At 41.0% G+C, this 22,794-nt stretch overlaps 3 protein-coding genes across 3 annotated transcripts in view; 2 read left to right on the top strand and 1 right to left on the bottom strand.

Annotated features, from left to right (window-relative positions):
* The first annotated feature begins 1,490 nt into the window (after positions 1 to 1,490).
* On the top strand, positions 1,491 to 7,111 carry fgf2 (fibroblast growth factor 2). Its single transcript, XM_079557315.1, has 3 exons — positions 1,491 to 1,963; positions 4,983 to 5,086; positions 6,364 to 7,111. Exons 1-3 carry the CDS (start codon positions 1,582 to 1,584, stop codon positions 6,547 to 6,549), a joined length of 672 nt encoding a protein of 223 aa, XP_079413441.1. The 5' UTR covers positions 1,491 to 1,581; the 3' UTR covers positions 6,550 to 7,111.
* A 43-nt stretch (positions 7,112 to 7,154) lies between these two features.
* Positions 7,155 to 14,281, bottom strand: nudt6 (nudix (nucleoside diphosphate linked moiety X)-type motif 6). Its single transcript, XM_079557305.1, has 5 exons — positions 13,940 to 14,281; positions 12,674 to 12,877; positions 9,721 to 9,776; positions 7,959 to 8,013; positions 7,155 to 7,623 (listed from the first exon to the last, which is right to left on the bottom strand). The coding sequence occupies exons 1-5, from the start codon at positions 14,190 to 14,192 to the stop codon at positions 7,241 to 7,243; spliced, it is 951 nt and encodes a 316-aa protein (XP_079413431.1). The 5' UTR covers positions 14,193 to 14,281; the 3' UTR covers positions 7,155 to 7,240.
* Positions 14,282 to 14,550: 269 nt separating this feature from the next.
* Positions 14,551 to 22,794, top strand: part of afg2a (AFG2 AAA ATPase homolog A) — a 145,195-nt gene continuing 136,951 nt past the window's right edge. Inside the window, exons 1-10 of the mRNA XM_079557264.1 lie at positions 14,551 to 14,753; positions 15,166 to 15,287; positions 15,370 to 15,527; positions 15,883 to 15,941; positions 16,377 to 17,009; positions 17,089 to 17,218; positions 17,367 to 17,423; positions 19,006 to 19,129; positions 20,693 to 20,794; positions 21,503 to 21,656. Coding sequence (XP_079413390.1) covers positions 14,606 to 14,753; positions 15,166 to 15,287; positions 15,370 to 15,527; positions 15,883 to 15,941; positions 16,377 to 17,009; positions 17,089 to 17,218; positions 17,367 to 17,423; positions 19,006 to 19,129; positions 20,693 to 20,794; positions 21,503 to 21,656 — 1,687 coding nt within the window. The 5' untranslated portion in view covers positions 14,551 to 14,605. The remainder of the gene's footprint in view (positions 14,754 to 15,165; positions 15,288 to 15,369; positions 15,528 to 15,882; positions 15,942 to 16,376; positions 17,010 to 17,088; positions 17,219 to 17,366; positions 17,424 to 19,005; positions 19,130 to 20,692; positions 20,795 to 21,502; positions 21,657 to 22,794) is intronic.

Here is a 22,794-nt window from a genome sequence, read left to right as displayed (position 1 = left end):
ATTATAAGTGCTTAGTTTTAAGGAATATGAATATTTTAGCCTGAATGAACTAGAGAAGAAAACTTACAATCCAAATACGACCTTGAGTGAAATAAATGGAAACAAATATCTAAGTTGACATGAACAATAATGATTCAAACACCAGCCTTTAACCCCTTAACTCCCACCTGAACTGAGCACATTTTCTCCATCTCGGCATTATCCAAATCTAAAAAGCTTCTCAAAAGAACTCAATACCGCGATGAAAACTAGGATTAAAATACAACAAAAAAGTGACCAAAAAAAGTGTCAAAAGAGCAACAACAACATGACTAAAAAGTGATGAAAAAGCAAGAAAAAAAGCCATTAAATAGGGACAAAACTGCAGCAAAGTGCCGTAAAAGCAATAATAACACAATAAATAAATGGCAAAAACATGGTGAAAAAGTAACAAATACATGACATCAAAGCGTCAAAAAACAAGGGGAAAGAAAGCAATAAAGAAAGCAACAAAAAAAACCTACGAAAACAAGTCAAAAACACAATGATATTGTGACAAAAACACGGCGACAACCTCACAAAATTGTTTTGTAGGTCTTAGCTTTCAAGTGAGGCGTTACTCTGGCCAATAGGCCCCGATCACCCTGTTAAAAGCCGAGGAAAACAAATGAATGAATTACTTCCAGATCCCTGCTTGAGTTAACCGTTTTGTTTTTTAGTCTCTAGGACGGCCCGTGTGGTGAGGAACTGTGGCGGGCTGCACATGCTTGAGCGACCGCTCGGGGAAAAGGGTCACAAGCCTGAACCAGAAACTCAGCTGACTTTTCAGATGTGGTCCCTCTCCCCTGTTGCTATAAACCTACTCCCGGAGAACTCTTCTTTGGTTGGGGACAAAAGGCAAGTGCAAAAAAACTTGTTTGTGAGATTATATCTGACTGCAGAGTTTTTGACCATTCATTTCAGTCGCGATTAGTTATTTGTTTATAACTTTGTTTGTTTGTTTAACGTTCAGAAGCCTTAACATTTGAGAGAGCGGTGAAGTCTGAGCTGCTAAACTAACACAGCAGTCACGTTCTTTTCAGACTATGTTTGTAGAGGCATAAACTACAGGGATTAAGGTTTCATGCACAGAAACTAGAGAGGGTGTTTTCGGGGAGCCGCAGCCGTCGGTGAGCTCTAGCATGTCTTTTTTTCATGTAAATCTGGCTGCGTTTCCCATTCAAATAATTACAAAGCGCATGAATGAATCAAGACTCTCCTCTTTCGCAGGCTGCATGAATGACAGCTGCTTCCACTCCCATGCTTGCTCCCGTTTTGGACTTTGAATACTTTCTCCAGTGAGGTAAGCAGGGCACAGTTTCCCAGACCCTCCTTCTGTGTCCGCTTCAGCTGGTTCGGTTGCCCGCTCTGTTAAAAATCCTCCTCACATTAGTGGGCGTGTGCGCGTTGCCATTCCGCTGCTAGGGCGCATGCGAAGTAGAGGCCCGAATGGGGAAAGCCTCCTACTAGAGATCTAAGCCAGCTGCCTTGATGTATGCGCTTCATTACTGCACGCCAGAGAAGGGTTTACTAACGCAACGCTTCCTCTAACAAGCCTTACCTATGCTCCCTCGCTATTTTCCGAGTCAGATTACTAGACGCCAAAGGGCACTTGGTGCACTAGGGGGGTTAGTTTTCATACAAACTCACCCCTTAAGTGGAGGAGGGGAAAGGAAAGGAAAAGTAGGTACCAATAATTTGAGGGTTTGGGGGGGGGGGCTCGTAAAAAAGGCAAGGAGAAGAAGAAGCAAGAGGCCACAGGAGGAGATGGCTACTGGGGAAATTACTACTCTCCCTGCTTCCACTGAAGACGGCGGGGCAGGCGGCCTGGCTCCCGGAGCGTTCAAGGAGCCCAAAAGATTATATTGCAAAAACGGGGGCTACTTTTTGAGGATACGGTCGGACGGTGTCGTGGACGGGATTCGGGAGAAGAGCGACCCTCATAGTAAGTGCCCTACCAGTCTGGATTTGCATGCACACGCCACACAAAGCTGCTTTCAGTATTCCTGTTTGAGAAGTAATTGGAAAGTAAAAAAGTTAAAAGGAAGTCACCGAGGGGAAAGATGTGGATTTTCCAGACACTTATACAACGCTTTGGGAGCCGCATGTGTCTAGGTGTAGTTTAAGGAAAAAGTAGCTGCACTTTTAGATGGACTGCCACTCAGTAAGGTAAGCAGTAGCCTTGAATGAGGTGGACAGTAGTTTGAACTAGACCAGAGCTCCTATGTGATGCAGTATTCAAACTTGTTGGACATATACTTTTCTGTATGAAACAGAAGGAAAAACAAAATTACTTTTCAACCTATACATGTTTTTTGCTCCTTATCTAAGAAGACACATTCATTTGATCAAAATTCATAAAGAAAGTAATTCAAATGTTTCATAGATACAATAATAAAAAGCAGGATAAGTTATAAGTACATAAAACAATTACATTTGAATCCAAATTAGTCAACCAGTCAAATGTAATTAGGAATCTGTGTCTAATAATTGTGGAAGTGAGGAGTAGAGATAAAATACTAAGGAGCTAGCTTAGTTTTCAGAGGATTTATAATGCTTAATGGCTCAGGCAAATTGTATTCAACATAAAACTTAATTTAGTCTACTATACGTTAGCCCTTCTCCTGTCATTAATGCGGGCGGATACAACACGCAACCATATTGCTTTTGCAAAGTAAACAAAACAAAAAAGCTCATGTGCATGGAGGACACCGTGATATACTGTACTATTGTTATTATTTTAGATCCTATTCTGGATCCCAAACTTTGCGTGGGTGTGAAATGCTATTTAAGGAAAACCAACATCACAAACAGCTCTGTGCAACATTCTGACATCCAAGCAGGTGTCCTCAAATTAACTACTAATCCCCGTGCCAATAGTAAGGGCTATTTTTGAAGTCTAAGTGCCTGTGTGCCACATGCTGCCAGGCCTTCACCTTGAATTCTCTACTTTTGCCCCGAACTTCCCACTGAGTCACCGAATGGACATTATATTAATCATTAAACGTTTAAAATAGCTAACATAGTCAGTGGGGCCTGAGCTTTGCTTCTTCAATGGATCCTTTGTTAAAACAGGGGAAAAGCTGCCAACATTGGACAACATGTGTTTCCAATGCAAGGAACCAGAGCTCATGGTAATCACAGTAACCGGGCATTATACAGTACGATCAAGTGATTCAGATTAATATGTCAAATACGATTTGGCAGATAGCAAGCAATTAATTTGGGAATTGGGAAAGGGAAGGGTAATTTGCTGACCTCACAAAATGGGACATAAATGTTATGAGATACCACAACAACTAGTGAATCAGTGTGTAAAAATTGCTGGGTTTCTCTATTCAAAGTAAACAGATGCTTGAATCTGTTGATTTTGGCTGATGCTAAATATGTCTGTGCCAATATTTGTGGACTGTGGACACATACACAGCATGCACGCGCAGTCATGTGATCAAGAGACTTAAATGATCATTGTTTTGTAGCCAATGACATATTCCCTTGATCTAAGACGAGTGATCGGCACCAGTAAGTCAACTTTTGGTATGACAGTGACGTAACCTGAAGGAAAACACATTGATGCGATTGATCATTTGCTCATAAATAAATGAGATGGATAACTAATGGTTCTAAAGTCATTGCGTGTCCAAGATGCTTCGTTTATCTGGACCACACAGCATCAACACAAGAACAGCTGAAGGAGAGCTCGGCCATTATTGACATTATCTGTGGGATGTGAAAGACCCAGTAACACGGAATCCGGCAATTACACATGTTTGAATGAAGCTGCCCTCTTTGATGCGAACCAAGGAGGACTGAGGCCGCCGGATAAATGCACACAGATGCCTCACTCTGAATTCTTAACGCGGAGTAACCATGGGCACATCTCATTTATCTAACAGAGGCCTTCATTTCCTCTTTTGCGGTGCTGCTCTAAGCCAAGTACAGGTTGTTCTTGTGACTGAGCCTATGCTAACATTGTTTCGCGGGAGTTATGACCACCTCACAACCACAGAATAAAGAGGGATACTGGTGCCAGACCATATTGTACATGCACTTAGAGGAAACCTGTGACAACATGCAAAGTAACATCATGCACATCACCTGGTCTGGGAGACAAACCCGGGACAGATAATCCCATTGTCTCCATGCCTGGGGTTCAATTACAAGGTATTTTATCCGCTTTGTAGAACTTCACATTCTTCGGCTGCTGGATGTTGACTTTGGCCAATGTGCAAAGCTTTTTTTCTAAGCAGTCATCTCATAAAAATGGTCACCTTCATCCAAAATGGGTTCTTGTTTCATATAAACTACTGAACTCGGCACTGCCCTGCGATCTCTTCTCAGTAGTTGACCACTTGACATTTAAGGGACCGTTTGTTCAAGCTGTCACTCCTACATTCTTTCTCCTCTTTTACGATTTCCCGGAAAAATCCACAATCCAGTGTCATTCTTGAGTCACAAAAAAACGTGTCTTTTAAAAGATGTTCAATATTTTCTGGATTTTGTTGTATAGTAGGTAGGATCCGTTCTACACAGTGAATTCATCATGGTGCCATTGATGAAAAGCATGCCGTTAGCTGAAAGTGACAGTTTGTGTGTCATTCTCACTGCTGCCTGCAGAGGGCGCTCCATGCCCATTCAAAATCCTGACTAGCCCAGTCTCTCCCTCCTCACAGTCAATGTAATAGGTTTGATAAAATCTGAAACCAAACTGTTGTAGTGGTTTATGATGGTCAGACCCTCTGTTTTTTAATGTTCATAAAAGGACAGGTCTGTGATAAATTCCAATCTGTGGCCAAGAAATAAAAAAGTACAGTCTCTATATAAGCCAAAGTGACACACAGGAAATATACTTGGATAACAGGGGGTATGGATACTTTACCGCAGAAAGAAAGTTGTAAGATGGCACACACCACACAACACATTTTGCAATGGTTTAATGTTTGGTTTTGCGTCTTGTTTTGCAGTAAAGCTTCAGTTGCAGGCGACCTCAGTGGGGGAGGTGGTCATCAAAGGGCTGTACGCTAACCGCTATCTAGCCATGAACAGAGATGGACGACTGCTTGGAGTGGTGAGTCAAAGTAAAGAGCTTTGCTTGAAACGGTCAAGCAAATCCTTATCTGCTGAAAGATATGCAGGAGTGGCACTTGTTATGGTGAAACATCTCAAAAATAAAATACATAGTCTATCTGACTCTTCTTTAGGACAGGGTAGATCATTTTCTGTCAATAATGGCCATATATTGTCATAATCGTTTATATTCTGCACATGGAATCCGTACTTTTGTCAGTTTGTTTCCAATCCAGTTGCAGGTCCAGACATTTGTAACCTCTCCTTGCAACATGATAAAGGGATAAGTCAATGGTCCAGATGTAACTGGTAATAATAACAACAACAGTGAATCATTTCCTGTAGCAATCCTGTTGCAACTGAGCTCGGGTGTGAGGAAGGCTGTGATGTGGTTTAGTGGCTGCCGAGGCTTGTCCACAGTCCATTTAATTGGCCAGTAGCATTTCCTCTGAATGAGAGGCTCCAGCTGTGAGCAGCCACCCAAGATCACTCCTCTCCGTGTCACTGGTCCTTTGAAGCAAACCATGAGAGACTTTAAAATGTGACATTACTACAGGGCAGAGGACATTTGAGGCTGGTCATTTTCTCTTAGCTTTGCAGTGTTTTATTGGGCAGGTCTATTTTACTGCAACAGAAATGTTGAAGTGGACATAACATGCAAAAATCGACTTTCTTGATGTTCAAACCATGTTTTAACATTGTTCTGTCATCAAAGACAGACCTGGAGTTGGATTTCACAACATTCACACAGTTTAAAGTAATCCTCAGACAAAGCTGTTAAATTTGTTTCTTCATCTACGGCGTCAGCGCCTCGTTCTGTATTGCCTGATTACAATTGTGTCATTGCTCAAATGCAAAAACTGTCCTTGCATTTCATTGTTACCATTAAATTTAAAATTTAATTTCTAGACATATTTTCAAATTATAAAACATAAAATATCAAAGCTGATGCCCCCGAAATAAGATCTTTAGGTCCAGGATATATACTGGATGTGTGTTACAGCATGTTAACAAGGCACCAAATGAGGGTCAATTCAACATTGTTATTCTTTGTTTTGATATAAGTGATTACCCTGAGCATTAAATATGACAATGAGCCTCATGTGTTTATGTTACAGTCATTTAATAAATAACCATTTTTAAGGAACATTTACAAGTCGATTTAAATGATATACAGTTATATACATCACAGCAATGTTTCTGAGGTTGTACATTGCCCTGAGAAGATAATATATTTATTGCACTTACAGTAAAAAGAATTGTTGTCTTCGTCCACAGAGGCGTGCCACAGAGGAGTGCTACTTCTTAGAGCGACTGGAGAGTAACAACTACAACACGTACAGCTCCAAAAAGTACCCGCACATGTATGTGGCCCTGAAGAGGTCTGGACACCACAAAGCTGGCAACAAAACCAGCCCTGGTCAGAAGGCCATTCTGTTTCTGCCCATGTCCGCCAAGAGCTAATCTCCGACGTGATTAGGAAAATGATCAGTACTTTGAGGTAGCAGCCATGATGTGATGGCAGTGTTCTCTCCATGTTCCATCAGCCTGGCCAAAGGCAACGGTGATGTGTCTGCTGTTGTTTCCGGAGCTCGTTTGGCTGCTTCCCAGTCAAACCAGGACGTTAGTCTGTGTGGAGCTACGCTCTCAGGCCACAACACTCAAACTGCAGATCATCTGTTAGGATGTCATATTTACCCTTTTGTCTTCATTACTCAGATTGAGGTAATTAAATAAACTAATGCTTTCTCAGCCAAGGCAGAGTATGTATAGGTAAATGTATATTTTAAAACTCTAAATGTGGCCTTCGAGAGCCATGTGCGCTAATAAATTACATGTATGTTCATGGATTCAGTGCTGGAAGGTTGAACTAGATGCCTGCATTCGGTCCTTAGTTGCAAGTGATTATAGTTAATACTGAAATGATTTAATCCTGAAGGTGGAGCTGGGATTTTAAAAGCAGTTTCTTAAAAAGCACAAACAGTTTTTAACCCTTAATTTGCTGTAATTTGAGGAATAATATCCTTAAAAAGTGCCCGGTGTTGTGACCGGGTTACCTGTACCTGCCTTTGCTCTATTTACCAATGTATCAGTACTTCCAAAAACAACCGTAACAGCATGTGCCATGTATTAGCTATCAGCCTGAAGAGTGTGCCTACTCGGCGTCGTTGTCTGGGAGCGGCCGGTGGTACAGCTGGTAAAACATGCCCGAGTACACAGCGGGCATCTCCTCCATGGTCAGGTCGATGTTCTTAAACCCATGTCGGAGACCGTGCAGCAGCAGGCGGGCCACTCTGGAGGTGATGGGCGTGGTTGCCGAGGTCTGGGCGAGCTCCTCCAGCTGCAGCCACTCGCAGCGCAGACACTCGTGCTGGCAGAAGTCGATGTGGTAGGACAGGGGGCTGAGGCGGCAGATCAGGTACAGGTCGGACATGCCGAACGCCCCGGGGTGGTTGTGCTGCTGCCGGACGCTGAGCAGAGACTTGAACTCCGAGCGCACCCCCGTCTCCTCAAAGACCTCCCGCACCGCTGTGACGCCTGTGGACAGAGAAGGAACAGCTCAGACGACACGAAATACAAGAGGACTGACACGACACCCATGTGCCTGTGTGGTTCATAACAGAAATCAGGGCTTGACTTGAGCAGTAGCTATCGAGCCTAACGCCAGTAGATGATGTTTTTTTTGTATTTTAGTAGTTTACTCCGGCTAGTGAAATAGCAAGTGACTATATTTGACATTTGAGTTCAAGTTCAGTGGCCAGTGAGCTAAAGTGCTATTGTCAAGCCCTGACAGAAATGCTGCTCCTACTTTATGAATGTATAGTTTTAGATTAGAGATAATGTATTGAAGTGCTTTAGTTTGTTGAACTCACCGATGTTCTCCCCTGGATCAGACAGCCCTCCAGGGAACTTCCATGCATTCTTTGTCTGAAACAAAGTACAATGCAGAATTTGCCTTCATCTACAGCGTCTTAAAAACAATTGAAATCGAAGGAACAGTAAATAGATTTTATTTAATTGTACATGTTATGCTTGTGCCTTTCTGATCTTCACTGTGGTCTACACAACTCCACTTTTCCGTTGTACTGAACAAAGCTGCTGATTAAATTATACCAGTGCTGTATATACTTTATTTTTGTAGTACTTTACAAAGTTTTTGAATGCTGGATGTATAATTATACTATATAGAAGGGCCGTCACATCACATGTCAAGAGTATTTTCACGTGCACTACTATAGTTGTGCATGGTAAAGTTGATAAATAAACCTCACAAGCGCAATCCGGTGTTGGTCATTATTGAGTCCCCGCAGAAATGTTAACCTCTTACCCAACGCATTTTCTCCAGTTCAGCTTTAGCCAAATCTAAAAGCTTCTCGGCGGGAGCCTATAGGCCAATGAAACACCTCATTTGAAAGCGAACAAAACTGATCGAAACAGATTGTTTTCCTCGTTGTCATCACTTTTTAAAAGGTTATTTTTGTCATCGCATTTGACGCTTTTTTGTCATATTTTTGACACTTTTTTGCTGGATTTTTTTTTCCTTCGCATTTTTCCCCTTTTTCGTTGCATTTTTGTCATATTTTTGTCACTTTTTGGTAGCATTTTGTTCGCCTTTTTGCTGCATTTTTGACACTTTTTCTTTCGTTTTCCGTCACCTTTTTGCTGCATTTTTTCCCCCTTTTCTGCTGCATCTTTGTCACTTAAGTTACATTTTTTCTCCCTGTTTAGTCACATTTTGTTGCGTTTTCATCATTTAAGTCTCGTTTTTGTCGATTAAGATGCTTGTTTTTCAAGAACTTTCATTTTTGGGAAAAAGCCAAACTGGAGAAAATGTGCTCTGTTCAGGTGGTGGTTAAAAACTTTTCAAAATTTTACTCTGTGCTTACATCTCAGTTTTTGTGGCATCTGTTTTTTTTGGTCAGGCAGTGTATTTTCAGAATATGAATAGGCTATGTCAGAATTAAATATATTTGTTCCATGTGTTGACCAAACTTGTGTCAACTCGAGTGTTTAAAACTATCGACATAATGACTTTAAAATAAGCCTTTTTAATGAAGTCCCTTGTACCTTCGGAGTAGTTACGTTGTTTGTTTGCGTTTTTTTTTAAAGACACTTGGCAATGTGGAAAAGCTGTGAAATCCTCTCCTCCTGGCCTGTTCACTTTGAGGCCAGTGGCGAGGGTAAACACGGATCAATAGACTGGTGTTGAAAGAGTCCCACAGCGCTGGCTCTGTACGGAGCACACTGCAAGGACTGTTCACTGCTTTTAGCCCAAACAGGTCAGCACTCTGTTTACTAGTGCTGTTTTGAGCACGTTAAACTCACTTCCCTGGTGCTGAGGTCTGTAAACAGTTTTGCTGTGACTTATCTTTAATGGCTTCTGTTTATTGAGAACAGAAGTCCATTTGCTGGATACACGGAGTGACCTTTCAGTGCTCAGAAACAACCTTGTTTAATGAGCCTCAACTTATTTCTGTAATAGTCTAATCGCACATTTTGACGGGCAAATAAAAAATAGCCCAGAAATAGGTTACAAATAAATTAATATTAGAGGATTTAAGTAGTTATGTTTTTGGTAGGTGGAAGATAAAAGTGACTGGGAATTTAGAACAGTGGACACAAAGGCACACAAACCTTATTCCTGTCCTGAACAACCAGAACCTTCCCATTGGACTCATCAACCACTGCACCTGCAAAAAAAGATGTGTTTATTTTACACCAGTCAAGTCAATATTAACAGCATACTTGCTGACACACAAAGGTCAGTGTGTGATCTAAATGACAAAACATATAAAAAAGCCCAAAACAAAACATATATTTTCAGCCCATAATCAACTGAGAGGTACAATGGCACTTTTTAGGCCATCAGTTTTGAAGCTCCAGCAGAGGCCATGAATTTATATTATCCACAATGATTTGCTTGAACGCAATGTATTCTCTGAGGATGCAGTAGAACCCTTGAAACAGATGTTACCCCTTATTATTGGCTTATTTTCTGACGCAGCAGTTCACTATTGACCCCACTTTAGTTTCAGGTTTTTCTTGGAGCCAAATAAAAAATGGGTTGTCCTTGGGTATATTTTAAAAGCATTTGTGAAAAAGGACTTTTCTTCACTAAGTATCTAATATCAAAGCCCTGAACGAGAAGGCATTACTGTGACATTACTACATAAAAGTCGTCCCTGTGAAGAATTGGGTGTTTGGGAGAGTTAGGAAGGTGTTTGGACCACGACTAATCATCGTTTGCAGACCCCCTCAGACCCCAAAATAAAAACAGGCATAAAGAACCATGGGGTTCTTTATGCCTGTTTTTATTTTGGGGTCAGCTCAATCTCTGAATGATTATTATTTTTTGGATTATGAAATGTTCCTCCCCATTTACGACAGTGATACGTGCCAACTGCCTGGTTAGCATTTCTTTCCAAAACAAGAATCGGTTTCTGATAACAAACTCTTGTCAGCCCACGGCCCTTGGGTTATTAGAATTAGGTTATTTTTGGCGTCTGACCACAAGCCGTCATCCGATTCCACCGCTGAATATTTCCCTTTCCGTTGGAGCCATTTTTCAGGTAAAGCTTTTTTTCGAACGAACACTTCGTCGGAAGAGGAGGAGGAGGAGGAGGACAGCAGCGCTCGGACCCAGAATGGATGTTACAGATGTGGACAGTGGGGCGGATCACGGTAAAGACTGACACCGAGTTGGAGCTTCCAGAGGAAACTGACGTCATGCTTCTGCCCGTGCCATATGGCTTTTCACACAGTGTGGACGCACCGACGGTGGAGCCTATCATTAAGCGCTATTGGTTAAGGAAACTTGACGCTCACTGAAAATATTATGCATATTAACCTAAAGGGCCCAGGAGCAAATCAGCAGAGCGCCTTGGCTTTAGGACGTGTTCATTTTTGAATCGCCGTTTATACTTCCAACTTTGTTTCATCCATTAAAAGACTAAACTACTATATAATATATTCCTAAATTATTATTATTGCAATATCTGTGTCACAAGAAACTGATTTTGTGCAGTTTCTATGTATTCTTTCCTTTTAAGAACGCTGAATTTTTTATTATTTGCGCCAATTTGTACTCTCAAGGCCCTATGCCTTATTTTTCTTGTTTATGAATTAAATAGGCAGCATGCAATATTGTCAGTTAAATTGTAAGTTGTGATCCGAATTGTTTTCGAACTTAAAGGTGCATTATGGAACTTTTTAAATAAAGGCCACTGGGTCACTGAAATGTCAGTGACCCAGTGGCCTTTATTTTCCATCACAGTGGCCTTTATAAGATAAGATAAGATGATACTTTATTGATCTCACAGATGGAGAAATTGCATTCGATGAGAGAGCATCCGGCAGCAGCACCCATTCAGTGCGCACCACTCTTTTTCCACTCTTTTTTTTCTTTGGTGAAAGATCGTTGTGTCGTGGCCGCCATCTTCACTGTTTTGGTCACAGGAGGAGCACTGGTTGATGGGAAAATGCCACTGTGTAAAGACCTTTAATAAACGATTGATAAAAATGCTTTATAATTAGATACCCAGCACGGTGATGATTTAAAATCACATATAGGCCCTTTAATTTAGCCCCTACTATTTTAACGAGACCTAAAAAACTAAACATAAATACGGAAAATACTCTTATACATATTTATTTTCCTTGTAGTGGCTCATTATGTAATTTATGGATGTATTTTTTAAGCACTGTAGTTTCCCATTCTAGCATTCTGTAACACAGTTATGTGGAGATGATATTTCCGTTATTTTGTTTATAACGTTGTGTAAGAATGCTAAGGTTAATTTGACCCAAGACACTAAACTATGTACAATTTGTTATGAGAGACAAGCAGAATGGTATCTGTTGTGTCTACATATACAAGGCTGTTAAAACTCTATATAATGATATGTGAATCTCTGTGACTTCCTTGATCTTTGATACTTGATTCTTGATTGTGAGAGAGACATGGGATGAGCTCTGAAAGAAGTTGTTGCTCTTGCTAATAACTCTCGCTCTGGACACGATCCAACTTCCACAGACATTACAATCAGTTTCAACAGCCTCATAACATTCTCGGTCCTTGCATCAGCATCAGCAACACTGTTTAGAACAAACCAGGGGCTCCTGGCCTCAGAAAGATGCTGGGGACATGTTCTGACATGATCTGAATGGACCACGTTCGATAAGACCAAACTATGCCCTGCCCTCTGGTGGATGATCAGACACATTACATCAGAATTGACTGGCCTGGTTTCCTCAGGTGGCCTCAAATAAATCCAAGGCATTTTGAGCAGCTGTGGCTCTGTAAACTAGTAAAATACATAGGATTCTATAAATTCCAGTATATTCACTGGTTTTGGGCGTTTATTTTATATACATATGGTCAGGTGTGGCTGCTGTTACCTGGCAACCCTAATCATCACAATACTTATGGGCAATGTAAAATTGTGCAATCGAACATGTTGTGAAAAGAAACCTTATGATTTGTAATAGAAAATATGTGCAGTTGTTATTTTTAGTTTTAAGTTGTTTCCACAAAGAATATTTCCAAAAACATGAATAATTCTTTTAACTCCTAAATAAGGCTCTCTACCTGCTACTCCTATTTGATGCGTGGCGAATCCTGGCAGCCTGTTCTCGCCCTGGCCGAGCCACAGGGACATGACGCTGTGGTCAGATTTGGCGTGGTGAAAGGTGAAGCCATGTGTGGAGGCAGCAGCGGCGCACCGGCTCAGAGAGATGGGGATTCTGAGCCATACAGCTACCTTCCCCTCTGCTCTCCACTGGGTCAACGAATCTGAGGAGAGATAGAGAAGAAAACAGAGGCATCAGTAAAAATGTTCTATTAGAAGTTCATTCTTTTCCGTCATGGAGAATTCAGTTCACCGTTCACCCAGTTAACACAACAAGGTGCACTAATAAACAATGCCTTTCAGAGCATGGAAAAGCTCAACACTGCAGGATTAGCAGGTCAGGTTTTTAACATGACCCATTGGACTTAATTGTGCCTCCCTAATGGACTATATGGAATTAACATACAAATACAAATACCATTGTAATGCAACGACATGAAGTGAGGAGAGGACAAGACAAAAACAATGATTGAACTTTGTTTTCATTTCTTAAAAGGCATGCTGCATAACATTTTGGATTCTAAATACTGATGCTGCCAGTGCCTGCAATACAAAACATGCTCCTAATGACCGGCTGGACATAGACAAATGATAATTTTGCAAAGAGTAATCAAAGAATGGATTTGATGAGGACCTATTTTAGGGCCATACTGCCTTTGTTATGCCCAGTCCCGTCAGATCTCAGACGCTGGGCAGGAAAGGCCTGGTTGGTACTTGGATGAGAGACCGTTTGGGAACACAAGGAAGCCTGGGGTGAATGTAGTGTGTGAGTGAGTGGTTGGTGGTGGCCGGAGGGCCAATGGCGCAGACTGGTTGCCTCACTTACATCAGTCTACACCAGGGCAGCTGTGGCTACAATGCTTACCACATTATTATTATTATTATTATTATTATTTTAATCTCATATTTTGCTGCCTTCTTTAGTCAAGAAGCTCACAGTAAAGTCAGGTCTTAGGATGTCTGTAATCAAATAAATTCTTGAATGTTATTCTATTTATTTGGTGGATGTTGTTCAGTATGGCTTTAACAATGAGCTATTTGCGCATAAAACATATAGTCCAATTACATCATAATATAACCACTGATCTATGTTATTGAAGAGGGTCAATGATTAGGTAAGAAAGAGCACGCATGCATGTTACACCACAGGCACCTATTTTTGTCAACCATGCACGTCCTGTAGGGCTTTTTACTTCAGGCAATCTGTGATCCAGTCTAAAACATACCGTGCAGCAAACTACTAAAAGCACTCTCGCTGATGTCCTGTGGCACACTGCTCACGGTCAAGTCCACTGTCACTCCTCCAAACCGATCGACTTTGCCCGTGAGGCCAGTGGATCCCTGCGCCTCCTGGAGCTGGGAACAAGCTGCAGAACATGAAAGTGCACGGGCACATTTACGTGTAGGACAGGCTGCTCCACTGCTAAACGTCCTCCTGATCGAGCGTAAGAGTCTACAGTTTAACACAAAGGCGGACATTTTACTGTTCTGTTTAAAACGAGCAATTTAAATCGTAAAACGGTCAAATATCCAACGAACGTGGAGCGCTCACGACCGCTTGCATAAAGGTCCGCCTTGGAAGTTGTGTAATTACCGTAAACATGGATGAAAATGGGAAACAAAAATCTAGTCAAACTTTCAATAAACATGAACTAAAACCATTCCATGACTGATATATACATATAGTAATAGAAATTTAATAGCAGATTTGTGTCTACAATACCAACCTAATTTATTATGTCGAAATCAAATAAACATGAGAGATACGTGGTGTTTTTACGTGAGTTACGGTAAAGCTGGGCGGGGCTTCGGCGTTAACCAGGAAGTTAGCGGCACCGCGTCGTGTTTACACATGTCTGGGCTTTCACGTGGGGAGTATTTGCTGGTTTAAAATGTCTTCTAAGAAAAATAAAAGCAAATCTAAAAGAACAAGCGAAGGAGACAGTTCTCTCGGGCTGAAGGAAGGACTTTCTGACGACTCTCCTGGTCAATGCGGCAGAAACAACAACTTATTCACCGTCATCGACTTCATTGAAAAAGGTAACGTTGGTTTTCAGGCAATATCTTTAAAGCAACTGGCATTTGTTGTGTACATTGGTGGCAGGTGTTGTTGAACTTGCCCCCACCAACATTTTATTAAAAATAAAAGACCCATGGTTTCCTCCTCTGACTTTTCTTTGGTCCAGGATTATGGTCTAGGCAAGTCAATCATGATATAAGGATAATTTGAAACCTGAGGGTTAATAACAGGCTCAGGATTTATTAAACAATTTTTTCAAGCTATGATTTGCAGCCTGCTCATTTCTTGGTGTCCATTTGTTGCTTTTGTTTACACTGATAAAAATCAGTTTGACTAAATTAAATTGAAATATTACTTGAAAAATCATTCACCTAATTATAAAAGCCATACAGTATAACGGAGGCAATATGTATTTTTTTTTTGCTCACACAGCGGATGACAAGACCCCCAAAAGCTGCAGATCATGGCTGGCCCAAATGGGTCTCAACTCCATGAAGTGTGCCAGTGTGTGTATCAGCAGACCAGTTCTGTTGACCAGCCCTGTTGGACAAGAGGTAGGAACACATGTTGTTATGGTTACCTCCCTGTCACATCACCTGTCACATCAGAGTCTAGACCTGTTCTTCCGTCTGCCAGGTGGCTTTGGGGTGGCCGGTGGCAATGTTCCCTGGTGGTAAAGTGGGGCTACAGAAGTGTGCTCAGAGTAACCTGAAGGTGAAGCAGGGAGATGAGGTGATGGTGCAGCCCGTTACTGGACCAGTGCTCCAGGCCACAGAGGTGCTGCTCTCAAGCAGGTATACCACAGTCACCATGAATATCCATAGTAATGATTATTGATGTGCATCTGCTGTGATATCAAACATTAGTTTAGACTAAATGTATCAGTAGTAGTACACAACAAACACTAAACTATATGAATGAATGAGTGAATGAATTATTATAATTATAAGACTTCAACAACAACAACAACTCTGTGTATGTATATAGTCTACTAATGTGTGCATGTCATTATTGTTAGTAACAACGCTATTGTCAACAGTACAAAGGGAACTTTTATATTTTGGTAAAAGACTGCCATCTGCTGACACACTTATGCAACTGCAGACTGATATGTTTATCTGTGATTTATAACCCAAACTCTAATTTCAGGTCAAAAGATGACAAACTTGACACAGATGAGTTCAGAAACTTTTTCTTAAGATCTTTAGGTAAGTTTTTACTGTTATTGATAGTCTTCTTTACATTAAATGTATTTGGTGCCCCCCCAATATTTACACATATTTTTTTTTATCAAATGTGTGTCTTACCAAACATTGAGTTCACAAGTCCTTATAGTGTTTATACTATTAGTACCATATACTAAATTATTTTGTATTACTAGTATGTGTACAATAAAGAAACAAAGGTTATTTGCTTATTTGGTTGGGGGTCGTGCATACTGATGAACACACATGAGACTCATGCATGCAAACACGCCTTGTATTGGGCTAATTTCCCTTTGCTGTTCCACACTCACACTCTCAATCGTTCATCCTGTCCTATCGTACTTGTTTTTAGTGGTAGGGGGAAACAAAGCACCCTCTTGCTTTCTTGCTCTGAAGCACGAGCGCTAACTGTAAATTGTATATTTTCTTTCCCTCCAGATGGAAACATCATCCTCCCTGGTAACGTCGTCTATCTGAGTTACTTTGGTCGCTCGTGCAGTCTCCGTGTAGAGACCATCTTTGGAGAGGATGGTGTAACCCTGCAGAGACCCGCTCCTTCTTCTGGACAGGACACTGAAGTGAACGAGTCCTCTTTAGATCCCCCAGCTCTGGACTGCTCTTCTGCTGACCTGTCACTTCAAATGGGCTTACTCACAGTGGACGACAGCGGACCCCACACTCCAAGCCCAAGTGGAGACACCTGCCCTACAGCGAGCACCCCTTGCCGAGCTGCACCACTCCCGTCTCTGTCCTCACCCCCAGCCCCTCCCACGCCTTCCCACAACTCCCTAAATGCACCTGCAGAATCACAAGAGACCTCAATAAACATAGAACATACAGAAAAGTTTCTTCCAGCTCCCCCTGGTGGCGTGTTGAGTACTGACACTTTCTACTGCCTTACCTGCACAACTAAAGTCATGTTTAAGGACAGAGTCGCTCAGACTGTGCAAGAAGATTCTAAAAACACAAAAGTCACCTATAGTTCAATCGGCGGGCTCAGCCATCAATTGGATGCCATCAGGGAGACAATTGAACTCCCACTGAAAAACCCAGAGCTATTTTCAAACTATGGTAGGGGACTTTCTAGCCAAGCGAACTACTACATTATTTAATAAACTGTAGCTTTTAATGTCTACTTCTATCTTTGCAGGTATCCCACCCCCAAGAGGAGTCCTTCTCTACGGGCCCCCGGGAACAGGGAAAACAATGATTGGCCGAGCCATAGCCAATGAAGTGGGGGCTCATATGACTGTTATAAACGGACCAGAGATTGTGAGCAAGTAAGTAAGGAACAGCGTTAATGTTTTGGCATGGGGACTGGCAAAAAATAAATAAAACAAAAATTGGGGAAGATGTATTGGTTCACCTGAACATTTTATAATGAGATTAATTTGTTTATATAAGAGGAGACTGTTTGTATGTTGACAGGTTTTATGGCGAGACTGAAGCAAGGCTCCGGCAGATTTTTACTGAAGCGTCTCAGAGGTAGGAGCTTTACAGAGGTGTCCTGTTGATGTTACCCTGCCATTGCATCAGCCGCTCGTGTTGCATGTGACGCACCTCTCATCAGTCAATACAAGGCCACTTTAGCAAATTGGGCAGTTACCACCTCACGCTGTTGCTATGTGACACAGAATGGACTCGCTTTTACATTTACTTTGAAACTTCATGAAACAAAGTAAACATCTAAGTTTCAGGCCAACAATGCGAACTTCCTCAAATGAGTTAGTCATTAACGAGAAATAAATGGCAACAACAGTATATTTTAACCTCTTACCCCCCGCCTTAATTAATCAAGCACATTTTCTCCAGTTTGACCTTTACAAAATGTAAAAGCTTCTTGAAAAAAGCGTCAAAATAGCAACAAAAACGAGAAGGAGGATGAAAACACAACAAAAAAGACAAAAAAGTGATAGAAATATTATGGAAAAGCTATAAAAACACAACAAAACAGGCCACAAAACAGGCTACAAAACAGTGATGAACAAGTGACAAAACAGGTGACTAAAAAGTGATGAAAAGATGATGGAAAAGCCACAAAAACAACAAAAAAGATGACGAAAAAGGGATGAAAAAGCAACAAAACAGATGACAAAAAAGCAACAAAAACGTGACGATGAAAGCATCAAAAATATTTTAAGAAGTGGCGCCAGAAAAAACTCAGTTTTGTAGGTCTTAGCTTTCAAAGGCTGTCAGCTCCATTTGAGAAGCTTTCAGATTTAGGTAAAGCTGAACTGGAGAATATGTGCACAGTTAAGGCGGGTTTTCAAAATGAACCATTAGGGCTGCACAGCTGACGGTTTCACTAAATAGTTCAGAAGGCCTGGCTCTATGCTGCCATCTGCTGTTGATTTGACTGTATTACAATTATTTCTTTTTTTATTGACTCCTGGTGTATGAGTATGTATGAGTATGTATGAGTATGTATGAGTATGTATGAGTATGTATAAGCGTTTTTATGTTATGGCTACGAGAATATTGTTCCATGTTTTCAACTATTCATCATAGTTGCCATGTAACTGGTGTAAATCGGGGCTAAGATGCATTATTATATTAACCTCTTACTCCATGCCTTAACTCAGCACATTTTCTCAAGTTTGGCTTTACCCAAATCTAAAAGCTTGTGTAATGCCTCATTTGAAAGCAATTTTTTTGTCGCCGCATTTTTGAAGCATTTTTGTTGTGTTTTCATTGTGTTACTTTGTTGTGTTTTTGTTGCTTTATCATAATTTTTTTCCGTTGCTTTGTTGTGGTGGTTTCACCACATTTTTGTCACGTGATTGTCACCTTTCTGTCACTCTCATGTTGCTGTTTTTGTCACTTTTTTGTGGCTTTTTTGTTGCATATTTGTCACGTTTTTGTTGCTATTTTGACTCTTTTTTTTGATTTGGGTAAAGCCAAACTGGAGAAAATGTGCTTTGTTCAAGCAGGGGTTAAGAGGTTAAGTAATAATTAGAATAGCATATGAAAACATGAATATGTGTCAGATTTAGTGTATGTGTTTTTTGCACCTTTATTGCTTTTGATGGAGGACACAACTTCACCTCTTGCATTTCTTCTGGTCCAGACAGCCTGCCATCATCTTCATTGATGAGCTGGATGCGCTCTGTCCGAAAAGAGAGGGGGCGCAGAACGAAGTGGAGAAACGAGTGGTGGCGTCTCTCCTCACGCTGATGGACGGCATTGGTTCGGTAAATGCGGTTAAAATTCTGACCTGAATTGGAGTCAGTTTCCGGGCTCGATCTAACACTGTGTCCACGGGGCTGGTCAGGTTCAGGTCTGTAGGCTAAAGAGGAGTAGAGAGTGAGGCTATAGGAAAGGGAGCCACGAGAGTTACCAAATTGGACAAAAGCTTGTGTCATACAAAGGGGCGTGGCTTCGCCGAAAGGGAAGGACGTATGTTTTGAGAAACAAAGTTATTCAGTCTTTTTTAGCCGTTTTCTGCTGGAATATAAACTTATTTCTCACACACAAATAAAGTCAAGTCTAAATCGGGTCCATATGGATGTTTTTTCACAGCAGATTGTTCATAGGTCATAGCTTGTGTTAGCATATAGCATGATGCTAACATGGAGCATTATGTTGGCATTCTCTGTTATTTATATAATTATGGGCTGCTCAACTGCTTTTGCTCTTCTCCATGTCTTTGTATCTTTATTGGGTAGAAAACTATTTTCATGATTCCGCATTTGTTTAAGTAGTTTTGGAGTAATTATAGAAAGTTTGTTTCTTTAACTTTGTTTTCCCCCTCAACTGCTTCAAACATGATCATTTATGGGTGATTCCAGAGATGCCGTCTGTATTTATCGCAATATCTTTAGCACAGTGGCTTCCAAGCAAGCTTTTCTGCACGAGTGCCAGCATTTAAAACAGTAAAAGTCCGAATGAAAAGGAATTGAGTTTCATACAAGATGCAAGGCCGTGCATCGTAATCCAATCACCTGTATTTGGAAAGCAGATCGTGATTGTGAAAGCCATCTTTGCTCGCTTCATGTTTTTTGAAATCGTCTCTGTTGTGTCCCATGGGTGTCATATTTTGTATTGCCTTGTCAAGAAGACCTTTCTGAAATAAACATTCTCTCCTCACTCAGCCTATGGGAGCCCGGGAAACAGATGATTTAAGGTCGCTCTGACCTGCCTGCCTGACATTGCGGGATACTGACACCATTTGTATTTTTGTTTTACAATTTCAAACTTGTCAGCAGCGGTTTGTCCCTGATGGGTTTCTTTCTTTTTTTTTTTTTAAGCGTTTCCTTCCCCTCAGCATTCTTTGCACAACTGTAATTTATTTGCATGTTTCAATTCGTTCTCTCGAAGTGAATTCTGATAAACAAATAAAAAAATACATAATAAAATTCACCATCTTCCTGCCAGACACACTGATTTGATAAAACTGGAGCCAAAAGCGCATAAATGAGGAAGTGAAGTTCTCAATGTGGTTTTGGTTCCCAGTCAAACAACTGTAATGGGACATTGTTACTGCTTAAAACGGCAATGTGTGTAGAATTTCAGGCTTGACCAAAATGATCAACAACCTTTTTTATTTAGGAGGTGCCTCGGCTTCTCCTTGTCCCGTTTTTGCTCTCAAAGTCTAAAGATTCTGCGAAATGTCACCTTTCTTTTTTTGAGTCTTTAAAATAAGTTCTCAATTGTTTCCTGGACCAAGACCTCGGTCCATTTATCTGCAGTGGAGTATGTAGCTTTGTCAATATTTCCACTTTCATGACCGAAAACTAGTTTTTCCTGTCTCATAGGAGGGACACTCGGGGCAGCTGTTGGTTCTTGGGGCTACAAATCGACCCCATGCCCTCGACCCTGCTTTACGCCGACCGGGGCGCTTTGATAAAGAACTGGAGGTGCGTATTAGAGCAATGACTTTCAAATAAAGCTGTGATAAATAGAGCTGGGTACCGGTAAACGATACCGGTGTGATATCAGAAAAAAAATGTAGGCACTACTGGTATCGAAAATCTAAAAGTATCGGTCCTAGGATAGCAATAAAGGAGGTGACTTGGTTGTTACATCTCAAAATAAATTATTTTCTCCCAATTTTTCCCCATACCTTTCTTAAATATTAGTGTTCATTAATGTTCACCAAATGTTTTCATTATTTTTTCCTCATATTTGCCCTGTTTTATCACCAATATTTTCCCTATTATCTCCCCATTTTCCCCCCAATTTCCACCTATGTTTTTCCAGATTTTTTGCTCCATTATTCCTTCATTCTTTTTTTTTCTTGTTTCTTGCCACAATTTCTCCCAATTTCCCCCCCAAAAATATTCCCCATTTTTCACTTATTTCTTGACATTGGAGATTAACCCACTATTGTAAATATGCTGAACTTCCAAACATTATTGTTCTGTTTTCTGGTTCTAGAAGACAAATACTTCAGTATATATATTTCAGAAAAGGTCTTGTTCAGGTATTGGCATCATAAACCAAGTATGGTTAAAGTACCAGTATTGAAAAAATGTAACGGTACCCAGCCTCCCTGCACACATCGTAGTAATAATATAAAGTATCATCGTAATGGTCTGATTGTACGCTGATCTCTCTCTGGTCAGGTGGGGGTCCCCGGCGCGGCGGAGAGGGCAGACATTTTGCAGAAGCTGTTGCTCTCGGTCCCTCACAGCGCCTCGCCGCAGGAGCTGACCCTGCTGGCAGAGACGGCTCACGGCTACGTGGGAGCGGACCTGGCAGCGGTCTGTAAGGAGGCGGGTATGTACAGTAAGATGTTAACGATTAAAAATGGACAAAACAAATTCTTATAAAATTACAAAAATATCCCAATTCTGCAGAAGTCTGCGCCATTTCTCACTCCACTGTGTGATTTTTATCAGTTCTTTTTCATCTCCCGGCACTCTCTTATGCCGCCATGTTTGTTTTGATACAAATGAACCACCCAAGACCAGGCTGTACGTGTTTGAATAGAATTAGAAACTCGTTTGGTCTCGCTGGTCACGCTATTAGGTCTGGCATTGATTTGGTCGTTGCCACTGTGGCGTCTAATGAACTAAGTTGTGTGCAGCTTCTTAGACTTTGTGACTTACTCCTTGCTCGCTTTGAACTGCCATGGTTTATACCGCTCTTTGTTGGTCGTCCCGGAGGAAGTTAGTAGGTCTGTGTGTGCTGTTAAGAGCCAGCGTTGGAAACCGCTCTAACCGCGGCTTGTTGTGACATCCCTCTGCCCCCTTTGCCCCTGACCATCTCCCCACACATAAAAATGTGTTGCGTGTGTAAAACTACTCCATCTGAACCGAAGTGAGGGTAAGGTGGTTAAAGCAAGAGTATTGAAGTAGACAGAAGTGGATAGTTGACTGTAGGAAGCACGAGTATCCTTTTGAAGAAACTGCATATGTTCTATAACAGATCTCTTGATACATTAAGTATTATTTCCTCGAGCACATTTGCTTACATGGAGAGTAGGGCTGGGTACCGTTAAAAGTTTAGGTATTACCGGTATCGACAAAATGAAAGTATTGAAAGCAGGTACCGAAAAATTATCTTTAGAGACCAGATTATGATGCTGTCGTTCCAGGGACAGGAATACAGGAAGTGAATTGGTTGTTTTAGCTCAAATACATTATTTTTGCCCCCGTTTTTGCCCTATTTATTTCATTTTATCCCCAGATTTTTTTCAAATGTAAAAAATAAAAAATGGCCCAATGTTTGTCTTGTTTTCCCATTTTTTTCCTCTCATTTTTTCTCTTTTTAAATTGTCTTATATTTTTCCCTATTTTCCTCAATTTTGCCTTTATTTTGCCCCAATTTCACCAAATGATTCCCCATTTTCCACACATTTCTTGAAATTTTCTTGACAAAAAAAAGGATTATATGCACCATCTGATTATAATAG

Source organism: Gobius niger (assembly GCF_951799975.1).
Source record: "Gobius niger genome assembly, chromosome: 5".
Taxonomy (NCBI): Eukaryota; Metazoa; Chordata; class Actinopteri; order Gobiiformes; family Gobiidae; genus Gobius; species Gobius niger.
Note: the sequence above shows the minus strand (reverse complement) of the source record. Positions and strands in the feature narration are given on the sequence as shown.

What these genes read in the sequence shown, in the direction of transcription:
- fgf2 (XM_079557315.1), top strand. Translation starts at nt 1,582, where the DNA reads ATGCTCCCTCGCTATTTTCCGAGTCAGATTACTAGACGCCAAAGGGCA. An exon ending in GGAGAAGAGCGACCCTCATA is followed by an intron (nt 1,964 to 4,982) that starts GTAAGTGCCCTA and finishes CTTGTTTTGCAG; the next exon opens with TAAAGCTTCAGTTGCAGGCG. An exon ending in ATGGACGACTGCTTGGAGTG is followed by an intron (nt 5,087 to 6,363) that starts GTGAGTCAAAGT and finishes CTTCGTCCACAG; the next exon opens with AGGCGTGCCACAGAGGAGTG.
- nudt6 (XM_079557305.1), bottom strand. Translation starts at nt 14,192, where the DNA reads ATGTCCGCCTTTGTGTTAAACTGTAGACTCTTACGCTCGATCAGGAGG. An exon ending in TTTTAGTAGTTTGCTGCACG is followed by an intron (nt 12,878 to 13,939) that starts GTATGTTTTAGA and finishes ATCTCTCCTCAG; the next exon opens with ATTCGTTGACCCAGTGGAGA. An exon ending in TTGTTCAGGACAGGAATAAG is followed by an intron (nt 8,014 to 9,720) that starts GTTTGTGTGCCT and finishes ACTTTGTTTCAG; the next exon opens with ACAAAGAATGCATGGAAGTT.